Source organism: Nicotiana tomentosiformis, chromosome 9 (assembly GCF_000390325.3).
Source record: "Nicotiana tomentosiformis chromosome 9, ASM39032v3, whole genome shotgun sequence".
Lineage (NCBI taxonomy): Eukaryota > Viridiplantae > Streptophyta > Magnoliopsida > Solanales > Solanaceae > Nicotiana > Nicotiana tomentosiformis.
Genome location: NC_090820.1, coordinates 106,650,855 through 106,677,666, shown reverse-complemented (window position 1 = coordinate 106,677,666; position 26,812 = coordinate 106,650,855). Strand labels below are relative to the sequence as shown.

At 37.7% G+C, this 26,812-nt stretch overlaps 1 protein-coding gene and 1 long non-coding RNA gene across 2 annotated transcripts; one reads left to right on the top strand and one right to left on the bottom strand.

Moving 5' to 3' along the window:
- The first annotated feature begins 15,655 nt into the window (after positions 1-15,655).
- Positions 15,656-17,912, top strand: LOC117279962 (uncharacterized). The gene is made up of 4 exons (XM_033659610.2): positions 15,656-15,942; positions 16,048-16,950; positions 17,027-17,470; positions 17,554-17,912. The coding sequence occupies exons 2-4, from the start codon at positions 16,675-16,677 to the stop codon at positions 17,731-17,733; spliced, it is 900 nt and encodes a 299-aa protein (XP_033515501.1). The 5' UTR covers positions 15,656-15,942; positions 16,048-16,674; the 3' UTR covers positions 17,734-17,912.
- A 100-nt stretch (positions 17,913-18,012) lies between these two features.
- Positions 18,013-18,627, bottom strand: LOC117279963 (uncharacterized). Its single transcript, XR_004510413.2, has 2 exons — positions 18,432-18,627; positions 18,013-18,331 (listed from the first exon to the last, which is right to left on the bottom strand). It is a non-coding gene; the product is annotated as an uncharacterized lncRNA (long non-coding RNA).
- Positions 18,628-26,812: the final 8,185 nt, after the last annotated feature.

The following is a 26,812-nucleotide window of genomic DNA, read 5'->3' as shown; positions in this document are numbered from 1 at the left end:
TCCAAACTTGACAAGTGGTCGAGTACAATTGTAATGACAATATTTATATTTATATGTTGTCTTTAAATATTTTGTTATTTTATAAATATACGCTGAATATTGATACTTGTTCCTTAATTCGGCTATTATGATATATCGACTTGAAGTTGTGGTAGGAACCCATATACTTCAATTCCTAAATCCACCTCTAGTCACCATTCAATGTTTACTGTGTCATCGCTAAAAGTTGAATAGGTTGCCAGTAAAGTCATTATTCATTTGGCGACCTACATACAATATATTTTCACGTGATGATCATATTACATAGTAACACCATAAATATTATTGATGGTACGCTTCGAATTGGTGACGTGTGACTTTTACAATTGTGACCGATAAATCTAATTCAGAGATTGCGACTTATTAATAGCATTTCACAATTGTGACTTACAAATCGCATTCTTCTTATAAATCACGTTCCTTAATTTCGACTCATAAGTCGAATTCCAATTCCATCAACTCTTCTCTACTTTCATCTTTCTATAATATTCTTCAAATACCTCTCATCATCTTCTGCTAGACCTGTTAATCGGGCCGGACCAGCCCAATTACAGCCCGATTCGACCCGGTTTAGCCCGATATGCTAGGGGGTGGGACGGGTTGGGTGAGGGGGGCGGGCTTGTTCGAACAATTTTTGGTAACCAGTGCCCCGGAACCCGGTTAGCCCGGTTATCCGTTACTGGGTTTTTAATGGGCTACAGTCCGGTCCAACCCAATTACTGTTTAAATTGTTTTTTATCTGGATTGTTGCCAACGATCAAATTGAAAACTGACCGTTGGGCAACAACCATATTTTGTAAAAATGGCCATTTCGGCCTACCCCCGAAGAAAATAGCCCCCACCCCCAATAATTGCTAAATTACAATTTCAACCTTTTTAAAACTATAAATAGACCCCTTCTTCTTCATTTTTTCTCATAATTTGCTCTCTTACTACTCTAATTCTCTCTTGATAATATTGCTTGTTGCTCTTAAATTGTCAATCACTTATTATTTCAAGTTTTATCAAATATTTACTTTAGTCACTATAAAATTATAATTATCAAGTATTCAAGTGAAGGGTGGTTTCAATATTCAATATCATCAAATATCAAGTATCAGTCTATCAACTGAAGTTTGATATCAAATTTAGTGCAGCCTTGAATTATTTCATGTTAGGTGTGCATGTCATATTTATAATTTAATTGTGAAGAGTGGCCTTAAATTATTTAGAGATGAGATCACTTTAGTTAGAAGAGCTGTTGGTGTAATTTAAGGAAATAATAGAAGTGCTAGATTAAATACATTTAAGGAAAAATGTGTACAATATGGACTAAAATCAAGACTTATGCCTGAATAAATAGTTACTAGATGGAATTACACTTATTTATTCTTAAGATGTTATTATAAATATAAAATTCCTATAACTAAAGTTGCTAATTCTCATTGTACCGATCCAAACCGTTTGTTAACATTTAGAACTTGGGATGTCATTGAAGATATTGTAAAAATTTTACAAAATTTTTATGTGGCTACACTTGAGTTTTCTGGAGCTTATTATTCTACTATTGCAAAGGGTTTAGTTCATATTGCTAAAATTTCTCTTTTACTCCATAATTTGAAGAAGAAGGAAGGATATACTTCTGTTGTTGAATCTATGCTAGATAAATTTAAAAAATATTTCTACCCAATTCCCCTATTTACCTAATTGGTGCTATTTTAAACCCTTCTATCAAAATGGCAACTTGTCTCTAATTAATCATTGCTTTATATATTTATATGAATATTGGACCAACTGAAATTCCTGATATTGAAACTTGTATTTCTGATCTACACAAACATTTACAAACTTTATGTAATTATTATGCTAACATTGTTGATGCTTTTGCTGTTGTAGATGCAAATATTCCTTCAAGTTCAGTTTCAACATCTGCATCCGGTGCTTTGGAGGATAATGATGGTGTTGAAAATTATTTGATTTGGTCTACACTAGGAGAGCATCAACAAACCAATAGCAAGAACATTGATGAACTCCAATTCTACTTGCAAAATTCACCGGAGCCTCGTACAAAGGAATTTCTATCGTTGGGTTGGTGGAGGAGCAACTCAAATCAATTTTCTGTTCTTTCGGCCATGGCCCGAGACGTTGTAAATGTGCCGATTTCAACAGTCGCATCAGAGCGCGCATTTAGCCAAGCAAGGCAGCAACTAGGAGATACCCTTCATTCATTGGGCAGCAACGCTTTGGAAATTTTAGTGTGCTTCAGAGATTGGATAAGATCAGAACGACAAAATCAAGGGCGTGAAGAGGTAGATGAAGCGGAGGACCAAGAAATTAAAGATATAATAATTTATGGTTCCGATTCAAGCAATACGGGAAATCAAGAACCTCATGTTGACATGGATAAACTTACAAAAATAATGCAAAATATGTGATGTACTCTTTATTTTTTATAATTATTGTAATCTTTTAATTTGCAAGATCAAATATTAAAAAATAAAATTAGAACTTGCAAATTAATTTGAAGTATTATTTATTATTCAATGAAAATATAAAACGAAATCCTTCGGAGTTTGATCCTTACATATTGCCTATTTGTCTTATTAAATAATTTTTTGTAGCCACTTACTTTCAAATTTCAAATTTTAAATTTAAAACTTTAAACTTTAAAGTTTAATTCGAAGGCTTAAAAGTTTGCAAACACTTAAGTATCAATAACATTGAATAAGAAAAATAAAATATACTAAAAAAAACAAAATTGAGCCAGCCCGGTCCGGACCCGTTAAGCCCTAACCCGGATGGGCCCACCCAAACCCGAAAATTCCCAGTCCACTATCAGCCCGGAACCCCAACCCACTAACCAGCCCGGAACAATAATCGGACGGGCTGTTATTTTTTATGTCCAACCCGTACCAGTTCGTCCGGTTAACACCTTTATCTTCTGCCGATCATGGCTTCTTTTACTAACCTTTCTAAGAACTCTAGTCTTCTCTTTGGTAGGGGATCCAAGAAGAGCAAAGACAAAGAAATCAATGTTGATGCTGACCCTCCCACGGTGAGCACCATTATCCCTAAACAACTCAAAACAGCCAAGGACTTCGAAGAGAAGTTCCCTTCTTCAAGTTCTCGCACTTGAGCTGTTAGTATATACCCTTCTTGTATCCGCCCTTCAAACATTCCTGTTGTGAAAGAGGTCTATGATTGCCATGACCTGAACATTATTGCTCCCGAACTGGTGGAGCGAGTAATCTTTACTAAGAAGGGCTTCATGTATATTTATACGTACCCATTCACTCTGGGTGCATTTTCTTTGAGAGGGGGACTTGACCCCATATTTTTTGAGTTGTGCCACAAATACCAGGTTTGTTTGGAATAGGTGAGCCCTTCGTTGTGGTGAACGGTGACCTGTCTACGACGGTTGTGCGAGGAAACAAAGGAGGATCTCACCTTGTCTCGCATGATGAATTCTCCAATTTATGTTTAGATGTCACGAGAAAAAGTTGGAGAGAATTTGAGATCGAGGGACTTCCCAAACAGGGTCGAATAGAAGGCATTTATACATATGAAGAAAGCCTCTTTCCATTGGAAAGCCTTTCCAATTATCATCACCAAGTTTAAATTGCAAGGTGTTTGGCGGGGTTTTTCTTATATTTAATAATTTGGCATCTAAAATCTATTGGCTCGACTAATCCAGATAGGAGTTCCTACCTGAATGTTTTTCATTTTTGGGGCTCGAACCCGAGACCTCTTGTTAAAGATGGAGGGATCTCATTTATATCGCTACTCGTTGCTTGTTTTTGGCGGAATTGTGCTCCTTCATTTTTTTTTAATTGTAGACACTATCTCCTATTGTTTGTCTGATTCTTTAGAGAAGAATGGTTCTCTTACCCCTCTAAAGTTCCAAACAAAAAAAACATGACATATGATATTCAGTAGTTTAATTTTTATAAACAGTTCAAACAAACATAGTGTATCCTGTGATGTGCAGATTGTCTAAATAGCTAGTCTAATGGATTTTCTGTTTGTGCATTTTGGTAGCTGATGTTCGGCCAAAATATTATACTTTTAGTACATTACTCGCCCTATATTTTGTTGGTTTAGTGTAATTGTGCGACATTTGAGCTAAATTGTATTGTTTTATGTGTAGGAGCATCGAAAGAAAGAGTCGAATGAAAGTTACAGAAAAAGAGGACAAAAATACAAGAAAAGGGCACAAAAGCATCAAGTACCCAAACCGTGCTACAGACCAAGTAAAGTCAGCTCTATAACCAGCTTGACCACGCTACAGGCCAATCGTAGCCAGCTCTGTAGCCAGATTGACCGCGCTATAAGTCTGGCCTCGCGAGGTCTATAGCCCGGTAATTAAAAGTACGTGAATTAAAATACTTCAACCCAAATTTGGAGTGGGAGACTTCAACCCTAGCCTATAAATACTCCCTAAACATGTCTAAGAGGAAAGATGATTTTTAGAGCAGATTCGACCTAAATGAGGACGTTTTTGAGAGAGGATTCGACCTAAGGAGGCAAGAACACAATAGGAGCAAGGCGAAGAATTACTCTACGAATTTTTCACTTCCTTCTTCATATTTTCATTATTGGTTATGAATTCTAGTATTTTAGTTTTGCATACTATTATGAATAGCTAATTTAATATCTAGGGTTTTGATGGAACCTTTTATAAGATGAATTCTTATTACGTTTTTATATAATTGAACCTTTGGATTTCTCTACTTGTTCAACTACGTGTTTATTGCTGTTGATTGAATAACCATCAATTGATTGTGCCTATTTCGTGTGTATATTGTTCAAGAGAGAGTACACATTTAGGTAATTGTTGAGCAACATCACTCCTAACGTATGTGAGAGATCAATACTGAGGGTTTAAAGGCGGGATTAGAGATAACGAAACCTTGCTGCGATCATAGTGAGCGGTGAATTAGTGCCAGCTAGTGTAGTTCGAGAGAATATGTCTAGTAAATTGTGGTAGTTGCTCGAGAGAGAATTAGACACCCGAAGTACTCACGATCGATAGAGAATACTTAGGCGAAATTATAGAAGACATAGCGGGAAGGATTCCGACAATTGGGAAAATCATAACTCTAGACCTCCTTAGTCTTGTCTCCAATTTCATCCTTGTTAGTTGATAATTTTACTGCTTTATAATATTTATTAATTAATTATAAACAAAGCTCAAGCAAAATAATGCATGTATAGAGAGAAGCGAGGATTTTTAATCTATGAGTTCAGGATTTTACAATGACGACTTCAAGTGTTAATAACTAGGTTCTAGATTTTGTGGCGACCTATTTGGATTTTGTAGCAACTATAGTTGCTATAAAATGTAAGCACATATGCGACTAAAGTCGATATAAAGTCAAAGGCTATTGGGGAGAAGAGAGCTGCTCTTTATAAATTCCGTTTGCGGGATCAATGTCGCCACTAAAAGACGGCTATTTAACTACTAATAAATATATAGCTTCTACAGAAACTACAAAAAGAAGAAACATAATAAAGTAAGTTTCTTTCAAAAAAATAGTAAGAATTACCCAGATCTACAAAATCCGGATAAATGTGGAGATTTGTTTACACTATCAGGTCATATAGCAACGAAAACAAATTGGTAATTGATTATATAAGCATTAAAAATATTTATATTGTTAATGTATAGAACTTTAGTTCATGGAATTGTAATTGTAGTGCAATGACATTAGCCTATAAACTTATTGAAATTATTATCTCTTGTTTTACAAGCATAATCATCAATTTCAAAAGCCAAACAAATACTCAAATCTGCTGAATCGAAATTGAATCGAGTGAATGTTGGAGTTGCCCAGAGGAGTGCATTATGGTAAATCGACTACGGGGAGAGAGGGAGAGAGACAGTGTGTATACGCGGCTTATAAATCGCAATCCCCGAATGCTAGTTATAATCGTAATCATCAAATTCGAGTTATAAATCGCAATCTCAGAATTATAAATCGCAGTTACATATATAGCATTCGGAAACTGCGACTAATGAATCCCCGTAAGCGACTTTTAAGTCCCTTTTCTAAGTGCATTCTATAAAATACAATTACTATGTTTAGTGTTTTACTCCAACTGCTACTAAGAACCGCGTTTGTGCGCATTTACGGTCTGTCAAATGTGACTTGTAAATCGCGTTCATCAAATGGAAAGAGAGAGAATTAGCTGAAGAGCAAATTGTTTGTTTTCGCGCGCATTGTGAATGGGAAATTGTGTTTGTTGCTAAGATTGAGAAAAACAATGAATTCTCCTATTTATGTTATGATGTCACGAGAAAAAGTTAGGAGAGAATTTTAGATCCCAAACAGGGTCGAATATAAAGCATTTACACTTGTGTAAAACCGTTGGGAAACTTTTCCAATTATCATCACCATGTTTAAACTGCACAGTATTTGGCGGAGTTTTTTTTTTTTATATTTAATAATTTGGCATCTGGAATCCACTGGCTCGACTAATCCAGATTCGCGTTCCTACCTGAAATTTATCCATTCTTGGTGCTCGATCCCGAAACCTCTGATTAAGGGTGGAATGATCTCATCCATCTCACTACATCTCTTTGTTGGTTTTTGGCAGAATTATGCTCCTTCGTTTTTTTTTTTCCGCTGTTTTTTTTTGTTGTAGACAGTTTCTTTAATTTTTTTTTCTTTTGTTTGTTTGACTCATTAGAAAAGAATGGTTGTGTGACCCCTCTCGGGTTACAGAGAAAAAAAAAAAGAAATATGGTATCCAGTTGTGTCACGAACCCAATTTCCCTCCGTAGGGTATCGTGATGGCACCTAGTTTTTAAGACTAGATAAGCCTAACAATTTGCGGAATAACTGAATATAAAACTGAACTCAAATCTCAACATATGAAATACATATAAAAACTGCGATTCAGATAATTACAACTCCCAAAACCCGGTAGAAATAAGTCACAAGCTTCTAAGAGAAAATACTAAGTGTCTCTATACATCAGAGTCTAAAGAGAGTAAGAAAAACAACATAATAAGGATAGGGGAATTCTGAGGTCTGCGGACACTGGCAGATATACCTTGAAGTCTCCACGTACGGTCTAGCTCACTGGTATCTCGCCTGGTAGAAAGAACCTGGATCTGCACAAAAATATATACAGAAACGTAGTATGAGTACACCACAACGGTACCCAGTAAGTGCCAAGCCTAACCTCGGTAGAGTAGTGACGAGGTCAGGTCAGGGCCCTATTGGAATAAAAGAAAACAAGGCAGAAAATATAATAATACAATGAAATAACTGAGAAATGAACAACGAGAAATTCTAGAAAGGTAACAACACAACAAATAGAGGTAAACAACATGAGCGCTCCCGAGGTATCGCCTCATAGTCCCAAATATAAATACACAACAAGGGAATCTCCCGAGGTACCGCCTCGTAGTCCCAAAAGTAAATATGCAACATGGGATCTCACGAATTACCGCTTCGTAGTCCCAAAAGTAAATACACGATAGAGGGAGCTCCCGAGGTACCGCCTCATAGTCCCAAAAGTAAATACGCAACTCATAAATTATGGAACTACGAATTTACGACAAGGAATCCTACAGTTAAAGACCATATATAATAATCAAGGAAACAAATAATTCAACTAAGCATGTTGCACAAATTTTATGTAATAGTTAAGACACGTAGACATGCGATACTAGGCTAAACATGACAGCTACACCTGTTAAGGCAACTCAATTAAGGAATTTAAAAAGGCAGACTACTCAGCAAGAATCGAAATTTCTACATTTAGCCCGTGTACGCACTCGTCACCTCGCGTACATATCGCTCACATATCACAAATTGTTACAATAGTGCCAAATCCTATGGGGATTTCCCTCACACAAGGATAAATAAGTCACTTAGCTCAAATCTCGCTCAATCAATCGATAAAGATGCCTTTCCCTCGATTTTCCGACTCCGAACCACCCAAATCTAACCAAAAGCAATTACATACCATGAATACAACTACAAGAAACTAATTTAAAGAGCAAATCTACAACTTTAGCAAAGAATCGAAAAGTCGCCCCAAAAAGTCATCCCGGACCAAAGTCTCATAATCGGGTTAGTATCACAAAATACGAACACTCATTCGATATCGAGTTCAACTATACCAAAATTACTCAAATCCGATACAAAATGTGGCCTAGGGATTTTTCCACCCCTTTTCACAAATTTTACAACCGATATCCTGAATTAAAGGAATAATAAATGATATCTTAGTGGGAATTAGTCAAACAAGTAAAAAAATCCTTACCCAAATATTTTCTCTGAAAAACCCTCGAAATATCGTATCGATCCGAGATCTCTAGGTTCAAAAATAAAGAATGAAATTTAACCCTCGGAATTGGCACTTTTTTGCCCAGCGATTTCACTTTTGCGAGGCCTTAGCCGCATCTGCGAAAATTCCATCGAAGGTGCGGCCATTACTTAGGCCACAAAATCTCACTTTTGCGGCACCCTAAGCGCACCTGCGTGTGCGCTTTTGCGAAGAGACAACCATATCTACGCTCCTGCTTCTGCGACCAAGGAGCGCTTTTGCGCATGTGCTCCTGCGGACCTCGTCCGCATCTGCGACCAACAGGCCTCCCTGGCCTTTCCGCTTCTGTGTTCATTCTTCCGCAAAAGCGACTCCACTTCTGCAGCCTTCATGTCACACCTGCGACCACTTACCACCTTCTCCAGTTCCGCTTCTGCGCTTGGTCTCATGCTTCTGCGGGCCTGCAACTGCGGTCAATCTTGCGCAGGTGCGGTTGCACCAGATTTGGTGCACTTCAGCCATTCTTTAAACTTCAACTTGATCTATTAACCATCTGAAATCAACCCGAGGCCCCTGGGACCACAACCAAACATACAAATAAGTCGTAAAACATCATACAAACTTAGTCGAGCCTTTAAATCACATCAAACAATGCTAAAACACGAATTGTGCATCGATTCAAGCCTAATGAACTTTAAAACTTTAAACTTCTACATCTGATACCGAAACCTATCAAATCAAGTCCAATTGACCTCAAATTTTGCGCACAAGTCATAATTGATATTACGGACCTACTCCAACTTCCGGAATCAGAAACCGACCCCGATATAAAAAAGTCCAGCCCCGGTCAAACATTCAAAAAATCATCCAATTTTTCAACTTTTGCCAATTGACGCTAAAATGACTTATGGACCTCCAATGCAACATCCGAATACCTTCCTAAGACCAAAATCACCCTATGGAGCTATAGGAACCGTCAAAACTCCATTCCAGAGTCTTCTTCATACAAATTAACTATGGTCAATTCCTACGACTTAAGCTTCCATTTTAGGGACTATGTGTCCCATTTCACTCCGAAATCAAAAACCAAACTTCTCGGCGAGTCACGTAACCACAGAATAAAATAGAGGGAGCAATAAATAGGGATTTGGGGCTAATACTCTTAAAACAACCAGCCGGGTCGTTACATCCTTCCCCCGCTTAAAACAAACGTTCGTCCTCGAATGAGTATATAGACATACCTGAAATGGTGAAAAGATGAGGATAACGGCTGCGCATATCATGCTCGGTCTCCCAAGTCACCCCCTCGACCGGATGACCCCTCCACCGAACCTTCACAGAAGCGATGTTCTTTGACCTCAACTTTCAAACATGCCTGTCCAAAATGGCCACCGGCTCCTTAACATAAGATAGATCCTTATCCAACTGGATTGAGATGAAATCTAACACATGAGACGGATCTCCGTGATACTTACAGAGCATGGAAAAATGGAATACTGGATGAACTGCAGAGAGACTAGGTGGTAGTGCAAGTCTGTAAGCCACCTATTCAACCCTCTCAAGAATATCAAAAGGCCCGATATACCTAGGGTTCAACTTGCCCTTCTTTCCGAACCTCATAATACCCTTCACGGGTGAAACCCGGAGTAAGACCCGCTCCCCAGCCATGAATGCAATATCGCGCACCTTCCGATCTGCATAAGTCTTCTGCTTGGGCTTGGCTGTACGGAGTCGATCCTGAATCAATTTAACCATTTCCAAAGCATCCTGAATCAAGTCTGTACCCAATAGCTTAGCCTCGCCCGGCTCGAACCAACCCACTGGAGATCGGTACTGCCTATCATATAAAGCCTCATATGGGGCCATCTGAATGCTCACTTGATAACTATTTTTGTAGGTAAACTCCTCAAGTGGCAATAACTGGTCCCAAGCACCCCCAAAATCCATCACACACACACGAAGCATATTCTCTAATATCTGAATAGTGCACTCGGACTATCCGTCAGTCAGAGGGTGAAATGTTGTACTCAACTCCACTCGAGTACCCAACTCACGCTGTACCCCAGTCAGAGATGATAGATGCCGGTACACCATGAAGTCTGACAATCTCGCGAATGTAAACCTGAGTCAGCTGCTCCGAAGAGTAAGTAGTAACTACAAGAATGAAATGAGATGACTTTGTCAATCTATCCACAATCATCCAAACTACATCGAACTTCCTCTAAGTCCGTGGGATCCCAAAAACGAAATCTATAGTGATCCGCTCCCATTTCTACTCTGAAATTTCTAACTTCTGAAGCAATCTACCCGGTCGTTGATGCTCATACTTCACCTATTAATAATTTAGACACCGAGCTACATATTCCACTATGTCCTTCGAACTGGATACATTTTCGCGACACCTGGATACATATTCCTCATCCGCCTCCACCAATAATGTTGCCTCAAGTCTTGATACATCTTCGCGACACCTGGATGAATGGTCTACTGCGAACTGTGAGCCTCCTGGAGAATCAACTCACGTAATCCATATACATTGGGCATACAGAGCCTGGCCTACATCCATAATACACCGCCATATCCTATGGTAACTTCCTTGGCATCACCATGCTGAACTATGTCATTAAGGACAAGAAGATATGGGTCATCATACTGACGCTCTTTGATACGATCATAAAGAGAAGACCAATAAACCACACAAGCCAAAACTTTACTCGGATCAGAAACATCCAATCTGATAAACTGGTTGGCCAAGGCCTGAACATCCAAGGCTAAAGGCCTCTCTGCTACTGGTAGATATGCTAAACTGCCCAAACTCTCCACCACATTGGCCTTCCCAGGATGATAGAGAATGGTGATGTCATAATCCTTAAGTAGCCCCAACCATCACCGTTGCCGCAAGTTAAGATCCTTCTGTTTAAACAGATGTTGTAGACTTCGGTGATCGGTGAAAACCTCACAAGGGACACAATACAAATAGTGCCGCCAGATCTTCAAGGTATGAACAATAGTTGCTTACTCGAGGTCATGGACATGGTAGTTCTTCTCATACATCTTTAGCTGTATAGACATGTAGGCAATCACCCCACCGTCCTGCATCAACATCTCGCCGAGACCAATGCGCGACACATCACAATATACCGTATAGGACAACGAACCAGTAGGCAACACTAACAATGGAGCTGTAGTCAAAACAGTCTTGAGCTTTTGAAAGCCCTCCTCACAATCCTCGCTCCACCTGAACGGAGCACTCTTCTGGGTTAATCTATTCATAGGTGCAGCAATATACGAGAAACCCTCTACAAATCGACGGTAATATCCCGTCAAACTAAGAAAACTACAGATGAGGATGATCCAGGCCAACTCTGCAGTGCTTCAATCTTCTTCGGGTCTACCTTGATCCCCTCACTAGATACCACATGACCCAAAAATTTCACTGAATCTAGCCAGAACTCACACTTCAAAAATTTTGCATGCAACTCCTTTTTTCTCAAGGTCGGAAGCATAGTCCTCTAGTGCTTCTCATGATCCTACCGACTGCGGGAGTACACTAGAATGTAACACAATGACGAAAGAGTTAATATAGGGCTGAAATACACTGTTCATCAAGTGCATGAATGTTGCTGGGGTGTTGGTCAGCCCAAAAGATATCACAAGGAACTCGTAATGACCATACCAAGTCCTGAAAGCAGTCTTCGGGATATCTGGCTCCCGAATCTTCAATTGATGATAGCCTGAATGCAAGTCGATCTTAGAGAACACTCTGGCACACTGAAGCTGATCAAATATATCATCAATACATGGCAATGGATACATGTTCTTCACTGCAACCTTGTTCAATTGGCGATAATCAGGTCTGCAGTTCTTGTTGGGCTTTGAATTTGACACTCTTTGAACTTTGACTTTTGCAGCCTCACAATTATTGTGCGGTTCGCACTTTACACTGAAGTTCTGTTGATTTTTCTTCTTTTTTTCCTTGTTCAAAATCACTCCTTCTTGAGTTGAATTTCATAACTTTGGCTCATTTTCCAATACTCCTGCAAGTAATCATATTTCATCAGTTTTCGAAAGTCAAAAGGAGCAAATACGTAGTCAAAAGCCCCATTTATCATACGTGTCCTCACCATATGTGAGAGAACAGAAAGACAAAAATTCAAAATCTCGCACGATAAGGAATCAAAGAAATGAAGCTTTTCCTAACAGTTCCATAGCCTCCCGAAGATAAGTACAGACGTCTCCCTACCGATCCGCGAGACTACTAAACCTGCTTGTGACTAATAACACCTATGAACCTAGTGCTTTGATATCAACTTGTCATGACCCCAATTTCCCCCCGTAGGGTATCTTGATAGCACATAGTCTTTAAGACTAGGTAAGCCTAATAATTTGCAGAATAACTGAATATAAAACTGAACTCAAATCTCAACATATGAAATACATATAAAAGTTGCGATTCAGATAATTACAACTCCTAAAACTCGGTAAAAATAAGTCACAAGCTTCTAAGATAAAATACTAAGTGTCTCTATACATCAGAGTCTAAAGAGAGTAAGGAAAATAACATAATAAGGATAGGGGGACTCCGAGGTCTGCGGACGCTGGCAGATATACTTTGAAGTCTCCACGTACGGTCCACCTCACTGGTATCTCGCCTGGTAGAAAGAACCTGGATCTGCACAAAAATATGTGCAGAAACGTAGTATGATTACACCATAACGGTACCTAGTAAGTGCCAAGCCTAATCGGTAGAGTAATGACGAGGTCAGGTCAAGGCCCTACTAGAATAAAAGGAAACGAGACAGAAAATATAATAATACAATGAAATGACTAAGAAATGAACAACGAGAAATTTCAGAATGGTAACAACACAACAAATAAAGGTAAACAACAGGGGCGCTCCCGAAAGTAAATACGCAACTCATAAATTATGGAACAACAAATTTATGGCAAGGAATCCAATAGTTAAAGACCGAATACACTAATCAAGGAAACATATAATTTAACTAAGCATGTTGCACAAATTTTAGTAAGAGTTAAGACACGTAGACATGCGAAACTAGGCTAAACATGGCAGCTACACCTGTTAAGGAAACTCAGTTAAGGAATTTCAAAAGGAAGACTACTCAGCCAGAACCGAAATTTCCACATTTAGCCTGTGTACGCACTCGTCACCTTGCGTACACGACGCTCACATATCACAAATTATTACAACAGTTCCAAATCCTAAGGGGATTTCCCCCACACAAAGTTAGACAAGTCACTTACCTCAAATCTCGCTCAATCAATCGATAAAGATGCCTTTCCCTTGATTTTCAGACTCCGAACGGCCCAAATCTAGCCAAAAGTAATTCCATACCATGAATACAACTACAAGAAACTTATTTAAATAGTAAATCTACAACTTTAGCAAAGAATCAAAAAGTCGACCTTGTCCCACGTCTCAAAATCGGGTAAAAGTCATAAAATACGAACACCTATTCGATATTGAGTTCACCCATATCAAAATCACTCTAATCAAATAAATAATTCTTGATCGAAACCGCAAAATTTGGCCTAGGGATGTTTTCACCTTTTTCCACAAATTTCACAACCCAAGTTCTTAATTAAAGGAAGAATAAATGATATCTTAGTGGGAATTAGTCAAAAACAAGTCAAGAATCCTTACCCAAATATTTTCTCTGAAAAACCCTCGAAATTTCGCCTCACTCCGAGCTCTCTAGATTCAAAAATGGAGAATGAAATTAAACCCTCGGAATTGGTCCTTTTCTGCCTTAGTGATTTCGCTTCTACGAGGTCTTAGCCACAGGTGTGGCCGTTACTTAGGCCACAAAATATCGCTTATGCGGCACCCTAAGAGCACCCACGCGTGCGCTTCTGCGAAGAGACAGCCGCATCTGTGCTCCCGCTTTTGCAACCAAGGAGCGCTTCCGCGCATGCGCTCCTTGTCCGCATCTGCGACCAACAGGCCTCCCTGGCCTTTCCGCTTCTGCGCTCATTCTTCTGCAGAAGCGACTCCGCTTCTGCGGACTTCATCTCGCACCTGCGACCACTGGACACCTTCTCCAGTTCTGCTTCTGTGCTTGGCCTCACACTTCTGCGGGCCCGCACCTGCGGGCAATCTTGCGCAGGTACGATTGCACTAGAACTGGTGCACTTCAACCATCCTTTAAACTTCAACTTGATTCGTTAACCATTCGAAATCAATCTGAGGCCCCCAGGACCTCAACTAAACATACCAACAAGTCATAAAATAGCATACGAACTTAGTCGAGCCTTTAAATCACATCAAACAACGCTAAAAATATGAATTGCTCATCGATTCAAGCCTAATGAGCTTTAAAACTTCAAACTTCTACATCTGATGCTGAAACCTATCAAATCAAGTCCGATTGACTTCAAATTTTGCACACAAGTCATAATTTATATTACGAACCTACTTCAACTTCCGAAATCGAAAACCGATCCTGATATCAAAAAGTCCACTCCCGCTCAAATTTTTCAAAAATCATCCAATTTTCCAACTTTTGCCAAATTACGCTAAAATGACCTACGGACCTCCAATGCAATATCCGAATACGCTCCTAAGACCAAAATTATCCCATGGAGCTATAGGAACCATCAAAACTCCATTGTGGAGTCGTCTTTATACAAATTAACTTTGGTCAATTCCTAGGACTTTAGCTTCCATTTAGGGGCTATGTGTCCCATTTCACTCTGAAACCAAAACCCAAACCTTCCGGCAAGTCACGTAACCATAGAACGAAATAGAGGGAGTAATAAATAAGAGTTCAGGGCTAATACTCTCAAAACAACCGGTCTGATCGTTACAAATTATTTATTTTTCTAACATATTATTCTCTTTTAGTAGTTATAAGGATTCTTGATCTACATGGAATTTCTTGAATATTTCAGCAATCTTATACTACCATTCTTTAGCTATCAAATTTATATAAGATAAACTAATAACAGATCAACAAAGCATTGATTGTCAGCATCACTTTCTCTCATTTCATCTACTACTGTTAGCCGTTAGGGAATATCTTCTGATAGCGTGCTTTGTTTTAAGAATATGTGTGTAAACTATCTTATAGAGGGTATCGTGGACTTTAAAACAATGACTTCAAATACTAATAATTGGATTCTAGAGTGTATAAGCTGCAATAAATAATTAGAAAAAAATTAGGGTTGCAGGTGGGAATCTCAATGTGTAATAGGGCAAAGATGAGTGTTATTAGTAAGTTCGTGGGTGACTGGGCTCTTGAGTTTTCAAGGTTGCTGGACTATACTGATATGATTAAGAGTACAAATCCTGGAACTTCTTGTAGGGTCATAATTGATAATGAGACACAACCTGGGAAATGTTTGTTCAAGTATTTTTATGTCTGTTTTGATGCATTGAAGAAGGGATGGTTAGAAGGTTGTAGGAGGATTATAGGGTTGGATGGTTGTTTCTTGAAGGAGGCTTGCAAAAGTGAACTTTTAGTTGATATTGGAAAGAATGAGAATCAACAAATAAACCCAATAGCATGGGCAGTTATTGACCAAGAAACTAAACATTCTTGGAGTTGATTCTTAAGTCATCTCATTCATGATTTGGAGCTTGGTCTAGGATATGGATTAACAATAATGTCTGACATGCAAAAGGTACTATACTAAACATGCTTTCTGTTGCTTATTTCATTTATGTTGTTGCTTATTTTATTTATATTGCTTATTTCATTCTGTTTCCTTTTTTTTAATGTCTATAAGGGTCTTGTTCCAATTGTTCAAGAATTACTTCCTAATGCTGAAAGGAGGATGTGTGCAAGGCATATTTGGGCAAATTGGCAAAAAACATGGAGAGGTGAAGCAAGAAGAAAATCTTTCTGGAGATGTGCTAAGGCCAGTTTTGAGGTAAAATTGAAAGAAGAATTTGAACACTTGGATAAACTTGGGCATAAAATTTGTGAATCCCTCCTTAGATATAATAAAGAGTACTGGCGTAGGTCTTATTTTAGTGAAACTGTTAGGTGTGATGTTGTTGAAAATAACATGTGTGAGACATTTAACTCATGGATTGTGGGTCCTAGGCATACTTGAAGACATTAGACATAATATAATGAATAGACATGGGGGATATGATCAAATTTGCTGAAACATGGATCACTGACATTTCACCCATGGCAAGATTTGCTTTAGAAGAGAATAAACAAGTTGGTAGGAGATTAAAAGTGATGTGGAATGATGATACCGGCTTTGAAATTGAGGAAGGGGAATATAGGTTTATTGTTGACATGGTTAAGGAAACATGTAGTTACAGACTGTGGCAGTTGAGGGGTATCCCTTGTGCCCATGTAGTTTGTGCATTTTCTCATATTGGGGAAGATCTAGAAGATTATGTTGAGCATTGGTATAGAAAAGATACGTACTTCAATACTTATAAGTACTTCATTCAACCAATCCCCAATATGGAAGATGTGGCCTAAATCAAATAACCCACCAGTCGAGCCACCTGAAGTTAAACCAATGCCTGGTAGACCCAAGAGATGTAGTAGAAGGGACAACGATGTACCAAGAAAAAAGAAATGGGGAAAAGCATCAAAGAAAGGAGCCAAGATGACATGTTCTAACTGCCATCAAAGTGGACACAACAAAAAATGGTGCAAATCAGGGGTATGTCCTTTGTTATTTTCATTGATCTACTTACTTGTTAACCTTTGTCTTATAACCTTTGTTTTGTTACATATAGCCTCACGAAAGACCAAGAACAACAACTGAATCAACACCAAACATTCAACTTGCTACTCAACAATCTAGTATAACTACTGAAGCAATGCCAATGAGACAACCTAGTACCCAACATTCTAGTGTTCCTTCTTCTTTATGTCAAGATACTACAAAATTTAGAAATAATACTTCTACTAGGAGAGGCAGAGGGAGAGGACTAGGAATAGGAGTTGGCAGAGGAAAGGGAAGGGGAACTGGTATAGGAAGGGGCACTGGTTTAGGAAGAGGAAGTGGGGCTAGTTCTGATTCAACAAGCACAGCCTCCAGTGCGCCTGCTGGATTTGCTACTGCTGCTTCTCTTCATGCTGCTACTAAATCTGTTTCTGTTGCTGTTGGAAAAAAAAGAACAAGAAAATTGGGATTTGGCATTTACACAGACACAGAATCTGGAAGACAAGTTCTTAATGTAAGCTCTTTCACATTTCTATATGATAGCTATTTCATAAGTTATTAATAGATTGCCTAATAGATATCACTCTAAATTTACAGCCGGAAATACTAAGTGAAAGAGTCATCTCCAGTGGGAGACAATTAAAGAATACATCACTTACCAATATTGATCTTGGATTCAAACCACCTGGATTGATATGGAAGGAAAAAACTACTATTACTGGAAACCAACTTCAACAACAAAAAGATTTGCAAATGAAGAAGAAAAAAACTTATTAGAGAAGATTTCACTTTATGCAGTTTATTCAAGTGTTTTGTCTAATTTGATTTTCATGAACCTACAACTAGCTGCAGTTTTAGTTATTTTATATTAAAGTAATGTTTCAGATGTATGTTTGACATTTTATTTTGTGACTATTGCCTTGGTTTGAGCAATAAAATTTGCAATTTATTCTACAGATTGTATTTGCCTTGGTAGAGTTTATTGTACAGTTTGTATTTGTATCTTGTAGTTGCGGTCGGGGAGAACATTAGTTATGTCAAAATTTTGATGAAATATTAGTCCAAAAGTGATTCAACTTGTATTCATCTAAGTTTCTTACATTATAACATTCAAAATAGCTACTGGTTTACATAACTGCCAATACACAAAAGAGCTCCTTCAACCAACTAAATTTCAACTAACATAGCAAATATTACATAAGAAACTCTCAGACAATCCAAGCAAGTATCACAATGACCAACAACATTCTGTACTTTCTCCTCATCTTCTCCTTTTCTTCGTCGTATTTTTTGATCCTCTTCAAAAATCCCCAAATTACAATCTTAGCTTGTTCAGAAAATTCATCTTCAAGCCACTTAAATACTTACACCCTTCCTATAAAAAACATTAATAAAAGTTCATAAAAATGGAGTCTTGGCCAAACAATTTTGAAGAAACAAAATAGGCACAAAACATAACTTTAAAAATTACTTACTCGACCATATTGGCATCCAAGATACCTGCGACCGGGGTTATTTTGTGACCACGAAATTATCAATTCTACCCTTTACCACAATAACAATACAAGGTACCTTCCATTTTTGATAATGCTTCGAAATAGAGAAAGAGGGAAGATAGAAGAAGGAAAAGGTCGAGGAAGAACGGGGATTTAGGTTTAGGAGTTTGAGAATTGGGATAAATATAAAAGGGATTCATTAAGGGTATAATAGTAATTTTGAAGTTTTTTAGCCGCTACAACCAAGAAAAACGTAAACTAATGTGCTACCCAACGTTTGTATCTCACTCTAGTTGACATGTCCGACACGTGTATTTACTTGACACAATAAAACCAAACATAAAGTGTCTATATGGTCACCTGGTAAGTTGGAGTGTGAGATAGATATCTTCGGCCAACTTTAAGTGTGTCTTTATGTATTTTGCCTTTAATAAATTTTTCAACATAAATACACTATTTGAGCAAAAATTTTATGCCAACTTTAGTCGATAAGTGCTGAAATTTTGTAGTAACTATAGTCGCCATAAAATCCGAATAGATCATCGTTAAAGTAATTATTCATTGGTGATTTACCTAAAATCTATTTTTTTGTCCCGTAATTGTTTACGTTTTATAACAACTTTAGTCGCCACTCAATGTTGAATATGTCACCATTAAAAATCAAATAGGTCGCTAGTAAAATCATTATTCATTTGGCGGCCTACATAAAATATATTTTCATGTGATGGTCATGATACATAGAAACATCATAAATATTATTCGATGGTACGCTTCGAGTTTGTGACGTGTGCCTATTACATATCCGTACCCGATGTTTAGACCTAATAAAATAGCATCTGCGATAAGGTGTACTCCATGATGAAGATAAAAGTTGACTACAATGACACTACACAAGAAGGGCAGGAAGATAATATAGTTAACAATTGGTCGTCCACCAAAACATATTGTTACACGGTTTGATTTCATGTTTGACACTTTGAAGAAGGTAAGAAAATGAGAGAAAATGCACTGATATTGTTAGCTTATGTTAGGTTTTCTCATAAAGAAACAAGAAAATGTTAAAGCAAATCTATACTGCGTAAGTCGTAACTAATATTTATCGACTTTTTTTTTTGGAATCCCAAGAAAACCCACAGCTGCTACTGTTCCTGCCCTTCGGGTGAGCACTCTTTGCGTGCTGGATAAATCTTCCATTGTGTAATAACCTGCAAACAGAGGCAGAGCCAAGATTTGAAGTTACTGGGTTCAGGATTCTAACATTTTTATGTTACTGGGTTCTAAAATAAGAATTGTACCTATTCAATGAATATTTTTAAGATAAATATATGATTTGAACTAAAACTGCTGGGTTCGACTGAACTCGTTGTCGAAGCTCTAGCTCCGCCCCTGCCTGCAAACCACACGAGGGATGTAAACCGCACTAGGCAACAAGCATTGAAGGGGGATCGATCACATGTCATCTGTATGGATGACCGCCCTCGAAACCAACTGGCCATCCCCGAGTTAGTGGGCTAAAATATTAGGTATCTTCATTGTAATTGCAGTGCGACGACATATAGCCTATATGCTTATTGGTATTATTATCTCTTGCTTTAACTGAAGGCTGAAGTTTAATCATCAATCTCGAAACCCACACAAGTTTAATCACAGTATTCAAATGCGACATATCATCGCATTGATCAATTGCGACTTCTGATTGCAACTTGTAAATCGCGTTTCACCTGCAATTGCGACTTGTAAATCGCGTTCGTCAATTGCGACTTATAATCGCATTTACGCGTTGCGGATTTTAAATCGCACTCCAAGTGCAACTAATAATCGTGTTCGCTCTCATTTACGTTCTATCAAATGCGACTTGTAAATCGAGTTCATCAAATGGAAAGAGAGAGAATTAGCTAAAAAGCGAATTGTTTGTTGTCGCGTGTATTATGAAGGGGAAAACCAATGAATTCTCCTATTTATGCTATGATATCTCGAGAAAAAGTTGGTGAGAATTTGAGATCCAGGGACTTCCCAAACAGGGTCAAATAGAAGGTATTTACACTTACGAAGAAAGCCTCTTTCCATTGGAAAGCCTTTCCAATTATCATACCAAGTTTAAACTGCAAGGTATTTGGCGTAGTTTTTCTTATATTTAATAATTTGGTATCTGGAATCCATTGGCTCGGCTAATCAAGATCGGGTCTGTTTACCCTTAAAACTGAATAACTATTAAATTTATAAGGAGGTTATAAGGATACGCAATTTCACTTAATACCTATAGACAAACATGAAGATTAAAATAAAGCGAACCAATATTTATTGAAACGGAATTCAACCCTCTAGGGTGCCCTCGAACTGACTGATACCAAAATAGTTGAAAATAAAGCAAAATTGATGAACAATCGTATCAACAGGAAAGAAAATTGTATTTATTTTTTACGTGAGAACTGTCCCTTACAAATGGTTAATACTCGCCTTTTATATAGTAGACGAGTTCTACTTATGGTATAACTCTAATTACAGAAGGAAATCCCATAATCAGCTAATTAACCGTTTCTGATTTGATCCGTTCCGAGATTTACGCCATGATCCTCGACCGGTCACCGAGATTTACGCTGTGATCCTCGACCAGTCACGGATATCTCGCATTTCTGTTATTGTGCTATCTTCGATCTTACTCGATGTCTGTCTTGTTTGGTTTCGATCGCTACTAGCCTCGATCTTGACAGGTATCTCGGTTCTGAACTCGGTACCCTATCCTCGTAATGTGGCCTATTCCGTTACGAGGCCATCCTTCGATGCAAACTCCCGGTCTCGGTCAAATAGTAAAATCGGGTTCCGTATACAAGTTCCTATCTGTAATTTTTCCATTCTCGAGGCTCGAATCCGAAATCTCCGGTTAGGGACAGAGGGATCTCATTCATCTCGCTGCACCCCTTGTTGGTTTGACACTTTCTTTAGTTTTTTCCTTTTGTTTGTCTGATTCTTTAGAAAAGAATGGTTCTCTGACCCCTCTCAAATTCCACAGAAAAAACAAGATATATGGTATTCAGTAGTTTAATTTTTATATACAGTTCAAACTAACAGAGTGTATCCTGCGATGTGATTGTCTAAATAGTTGGTCTAATGTATTTTCTGTTTGTGTATTTTGGTAATATATAAAGTACTATAATACCCATAGCTCAAGCAAAATAGTGCATGTATAGAGGAGAGCCTGGATTTTTATCTATAGGTTCAAGATTTTAGAATAACGACTTTAAGTGTTAATAACTAGGTTCTAGATATTGTGGTGACCTATTCGGATTTTGTAGCGACTATAGTTGCTAAACAATGTAAGCACTTATGCGACCAAAGTCGATATAAAATTAAAGGCTATTATGGCCAAGAGAATTGCTCTTGAAAGGATAAATTCCATTTGCGGTGATTCGCCACTAAAATACACAAATGTCGCCACTGAAAGACGGCTATTTAACTAATAAATAGCTTCTGCAAAAACTGCAAAAAGAAGAAAGATAATAAAGTAAGTTTCTTTCAAAAAAACAGTAAGAATTACCCATATCTACAAAATCCCGATAAATGTGGAGATGTTTTACGCTATCAGGTCATATAGCAGGGAAAAAAAAATGGTAATTGATTAAATAAGCATGAAGAATATTTATATTGTTAATGTATAGATAGAGCTTTAGTTAGTGGAATTGTAATTGTAGTGCAATGACATTAGCCTATAAACTTATTGAAATTATAATCTCTTGTTTTACCTAAAGGCTGAAGTTTAATGATCAATTTCAAAAGCCAAACAAATACTCAAATCTGCTGAATCAAAATTGAATCTGGTGAATGTTGGAGGTGCCCAGAGGAGTGCAATAGGTAAATCAACGACGGCGAGAGAGTTCCGGAGAGAGATGGAGTGTGTGTATGTGTGTGTTTTGGTTTTAGAGGTACACATTGCGAGTTATAAATCGCAATCTCCGAATGCGAGTTATAAATCATTATAATCTAATGCGACCTATAAATCGCCTTTGGAAACTGCTACTTATGTCACCGTGTAAATGGCGGCACAAATTATTTTGAGTAGAAATTAGTAGAGAAACTTTTGCTTCTCCTTATATAACTTTCCTTAGTATTTATATATATTTTTCTTTTTAAACATCTGTCTTGTTAATTTTGCCTTTTCCTTCTTTAAGACCTAATAAAATATGGAATAAGGTCTCACATGAAAAAATAAAAGTGAAGTGGCCAGCGGGGATGAGTTTAATTTTTTTTTCTTGGCTATAAAGATAATAAGGATAGATTTGGAATTTTAATTTTTATAAAATAGTTTTTCTGAAATTAAATGATTGGGTTTGCTGCTAAGATGGAGAGAACCAATGAATTATCCTATTTATGTTATGATGTCACGAGAAAACGTTAGAGAGAATTTGAGATTCAGGGACTTCCCAAATAGGGTCGAATAGAAGGCATTTACACTTATGTGGAAAGCCTCTTACCATTGGACAACTTTTCCAATTATCATCACCAAGTTTAAAGTACAAGATATTTGGCGGAGTTCTTTTTATATTTAATAATTTGGCATCTGGAATCCACGGGCTCGGCTAATCCAAATTCAAATTCCTATCTGAAATTTTTCGTTTATTGATGCTCCATCCCGAAACCTCTGTTTAAGGTTGTAAAGATTTCATCCACCTCACTAATCTACCTTTTTTAAAAAAATATAACGACCCAACCGATCGTTTTACCTTCTAGAACCCCGTTCCCCAAAATAAGACTCTCCATATGTGCTTTTACTGTTTTATGACTTGCGGGGATGATTAGTTCGGGATTTGGAAGGATTCGGGTTGTAATCGGAACACTTGGTTCCTTAGTTTGGCTTTAAAAGGCCAAGTTTGACTTCGGTCAATATTTTGAGTAAACGACCTCGGAATCGGGATTTGACAGTTCCAATAGGTTCGTATGATGATTTTGGAGTTGGGCGTATGTTCGGATCGAATTTTGGATGACCCGGGAGCATTTCAGCGCCTAATAGTGAAAGTTGGCTCTTTGAAGGTTTTAAAGTTCTTTAAATTTGGTTTGGGGTAAGTTTTGGAGTAATTGAGGTACGTTTGGAATTCAGAGCCTGGGAATAGTTCCGTATGGTGATTTAAGACTTGCACACAAAATTTGGTGTCATTCCTATTAGTTTAAGTATTATTCGGCGCGTTCGGAGCAAATTGGAAACTTGAAGTTCATATTTTGATTCAATTCGGCTTTGGGGTGCGATTCTTGGTTTCGTTATTGATTTATGCATTTTGAGAGTTCGAGCATGTCCGTATTATGTTTACAGACTTGTTGGTGCATTTAGACGGGGTCTCGGGTGGCTCAGGTGAGTTTTGAACCACGCGGAGCTAAGTTGGAAAAACCAAAAATTCCAATTCTGGTTTCCTTCTTCGCGGACGCGGAAGGTCCCTCGGGTTCACAATGAAGGGAAATGGGAGCTGGGCTATTGCCCTTCGAGTTCGTGTGAAGGGCGACGCATTCGCGAAGGCCCTCTCGCGTTCGCGTAGAATGGTGGGGGACCAGTGTAGTTCACCCTTCGCTTCGCGAAGGATCCCACGCGTTCGCGGGGGGTAAGTCAGGCAAGCCTTCGCGTTCGCGAGACCCCTGTCGCGTTCGAGAAGGGCATTTTGTGGCCTGTGAAAAATTTACCTTCGCGAACACGAGGCACATGTCGCGTTCGCCAAGAAGGGGTCAGCAAAGCTGGGCAGAATGCCTTAAAAATGGGGCTGAGCCATTTTTGAGCCCATTTCTTTCATTCTTGGACCATTTTTGGAGCTTCTTGAGAGGGTTATTCAACTAGCAGCTTGGAGGTAAGTTAATTCTACCTATTATGAGTTAAATATATAGATTGTGGGTAGATTATGATATGTAAATTATGAAAATCAAGGGTTTAGATGAAAAATTTAGGCTTTGACAAAAATGAGATTTTTAACCACGGAAATAGTTATGGAATGGGATAAAAATTATATATTTGAGTTCTTGAGATTACGAGTAACGATTTCATCCGAATATTTCTAGAATCCGTGCATGTGGGCCCGGGTTAAATTTTAGAAATTTTATCAATTTGGGTTGGGTAATTAATCTAATAATCTAATTTCGAATTGTTAAGCATGTATTAATTAAATTATTAACATTTGGCTAGTTTCGGATTTTCGGCACCAAATTGAAGATTTAACATGAAATCGTGACTGGGAAGTTAACTTTGAGACGAGGTAAGTCTCTTATCTTACCTTTTAAGAGAGAATTTACCCCATAGGTATTTCAAATAAATATTTGCTTCTAATTGTGGGGGCTACGTACGTACGGGGCGACGAGAGTCCGTGCGTAGCTACTATTATGCTATTGTCTGGGTAGTTTTAGGACCCAATTCATATGTTATTTGGAATTATTGCATCATACTTATTAATTTAAAAATGACTAAATTATATTAGTAATGGTTGGAAATCGTGAAAGATTGCTTGTGAAATTAGTATTATTATTGTATAAAAACCTCCATAATATTAAAGTCAAATGCTTATAAAATATCCTACTCTTCTTATGGAGCGGGCCGAACGCCTCGACAATAGATAGATGCATATATGGTTCTTGCCGTTCGACCCTCAGCAGTGTACACATTATTCTGGATAGGATCGTACGACCTCGGTATAAATCGTGCTTAATAATAAAAATTATTCGGTGCTTTGATATTTATTTTACTGCAGCTTGTGAAGGTAAATGATTATTTGGAAATTATCAAATTGTGAAAGAATTAATTGTTTCTGGCTGCTTAGGAGATATTATTATTGATCGTATAAATTGTGTTTATTTAAGTATTTTAACCTTAATATTATTAACCCATAGTGAGTGTAAAAGTCGACCTCTCGTCACTACTTCTTTGAGATTAGACTTGATACTTATTGGGTACACGTAGTTTACGTATTCATGCTACACTCGCATTATAATTGAATCGAGATGGTCAACCGGTCATGCCAACTAATATTTATTTTAGTAAACCTCTAGTTTACTTGTGACATATGATTCCATCATCATGCTTATATTTGTGTAGTACAAATAAAAAGAAAATCGGGTAATCTTTCATATTTATCCGTTATGATTATAGAAATATAAAAATATTCAATAATCCTTTCATTTATAGTCTCAATATGCCAACCACTTTAACTTATACATTTGAAATTCAAAAGTTTCTTTTGAGACTTTACAATATCAATGTCGTGAATATTTTTATTCATTCGGGCAGTAACAAATTAATTTTTCCGGAGCTCTTAACAACTTTTGTACTACAATATCTTTTGTCACACTATTTATATAATAAATGTCTCCTTCATGGAGAAAATTATATCATAATAAATTGTCATTGTCAAAATCACCATAAGCAAAGTCATTTTTTTTTGCTTTAATTTTGCCTTTAATAACCTTCTATAAGGCACAACAAAATATTTTTTGGCGTATCACATGTACACGACCAATGGAATATTCATGTAACCACACAATAATATTTATTCTCTTTATTTCACTCAAACCTCCCTCAGAGGTGAGTTGTGTGGTATTCATCCAATCATGCATTGCATGTTTTTATTCATTACTTTTATCACATATTACAACATTCACCTTTAGGAATGGGTCTGCATTCTCAATGCTTATCACAAGCACTTTATTTTGACAAATGGCATTTTTTGACTGCTAGTTCATCATTGCCTCAATATCACTCGATGAGGTTTTTCTCCAATGGGTAGTACTATATGTTTCTTGGAGATTCTTAGAGCATGGTTGATACCCTCGTTTTCAAAAGGTTGAAGTGAAAGAAAATCTTGGGCATGGCTGGAGCTTGAAGGGCTGAGCATGAATATATGAGGTTGTATGGACTTTGGGGGCTTAGTGGTGAGCTGTTATTTTTCTAAGCCGTTCCGCAGCACCTTGTGTCTCCCTTTGTGTCTGTATTATGTCTATTTCATGTTCAGAGAGTATTTTGGATTTTGTATAATGTACTATATGCTCATACTCTTGTGATACCAGGTCTTGGCACACACACTAGTAGAATTATGGTTTTGAATTATTACTTCGGTTTTATGTACTTAAACCTTTTATTTTTATTAAATATTACAATTAAGGAAAGCTTTATTTACTCAGAATTTTTTTAAAAAGGGGAATATTTGTTAAATTCAATAGTTGGCTTGCCTAGCAGCGATGTTCCAGTTATGCCACCAGTGGATCCAATATAGGATCCTATCATCGAGGAGTAGGGCGAGGTGCCCGCAGGAGAGTCAGCTCCAATGGATTTCACGTCCGCACCAGGATTCCAGGAGGTCATGGGCCATATGCTGCAGTTCATAGATACTATGACTCAT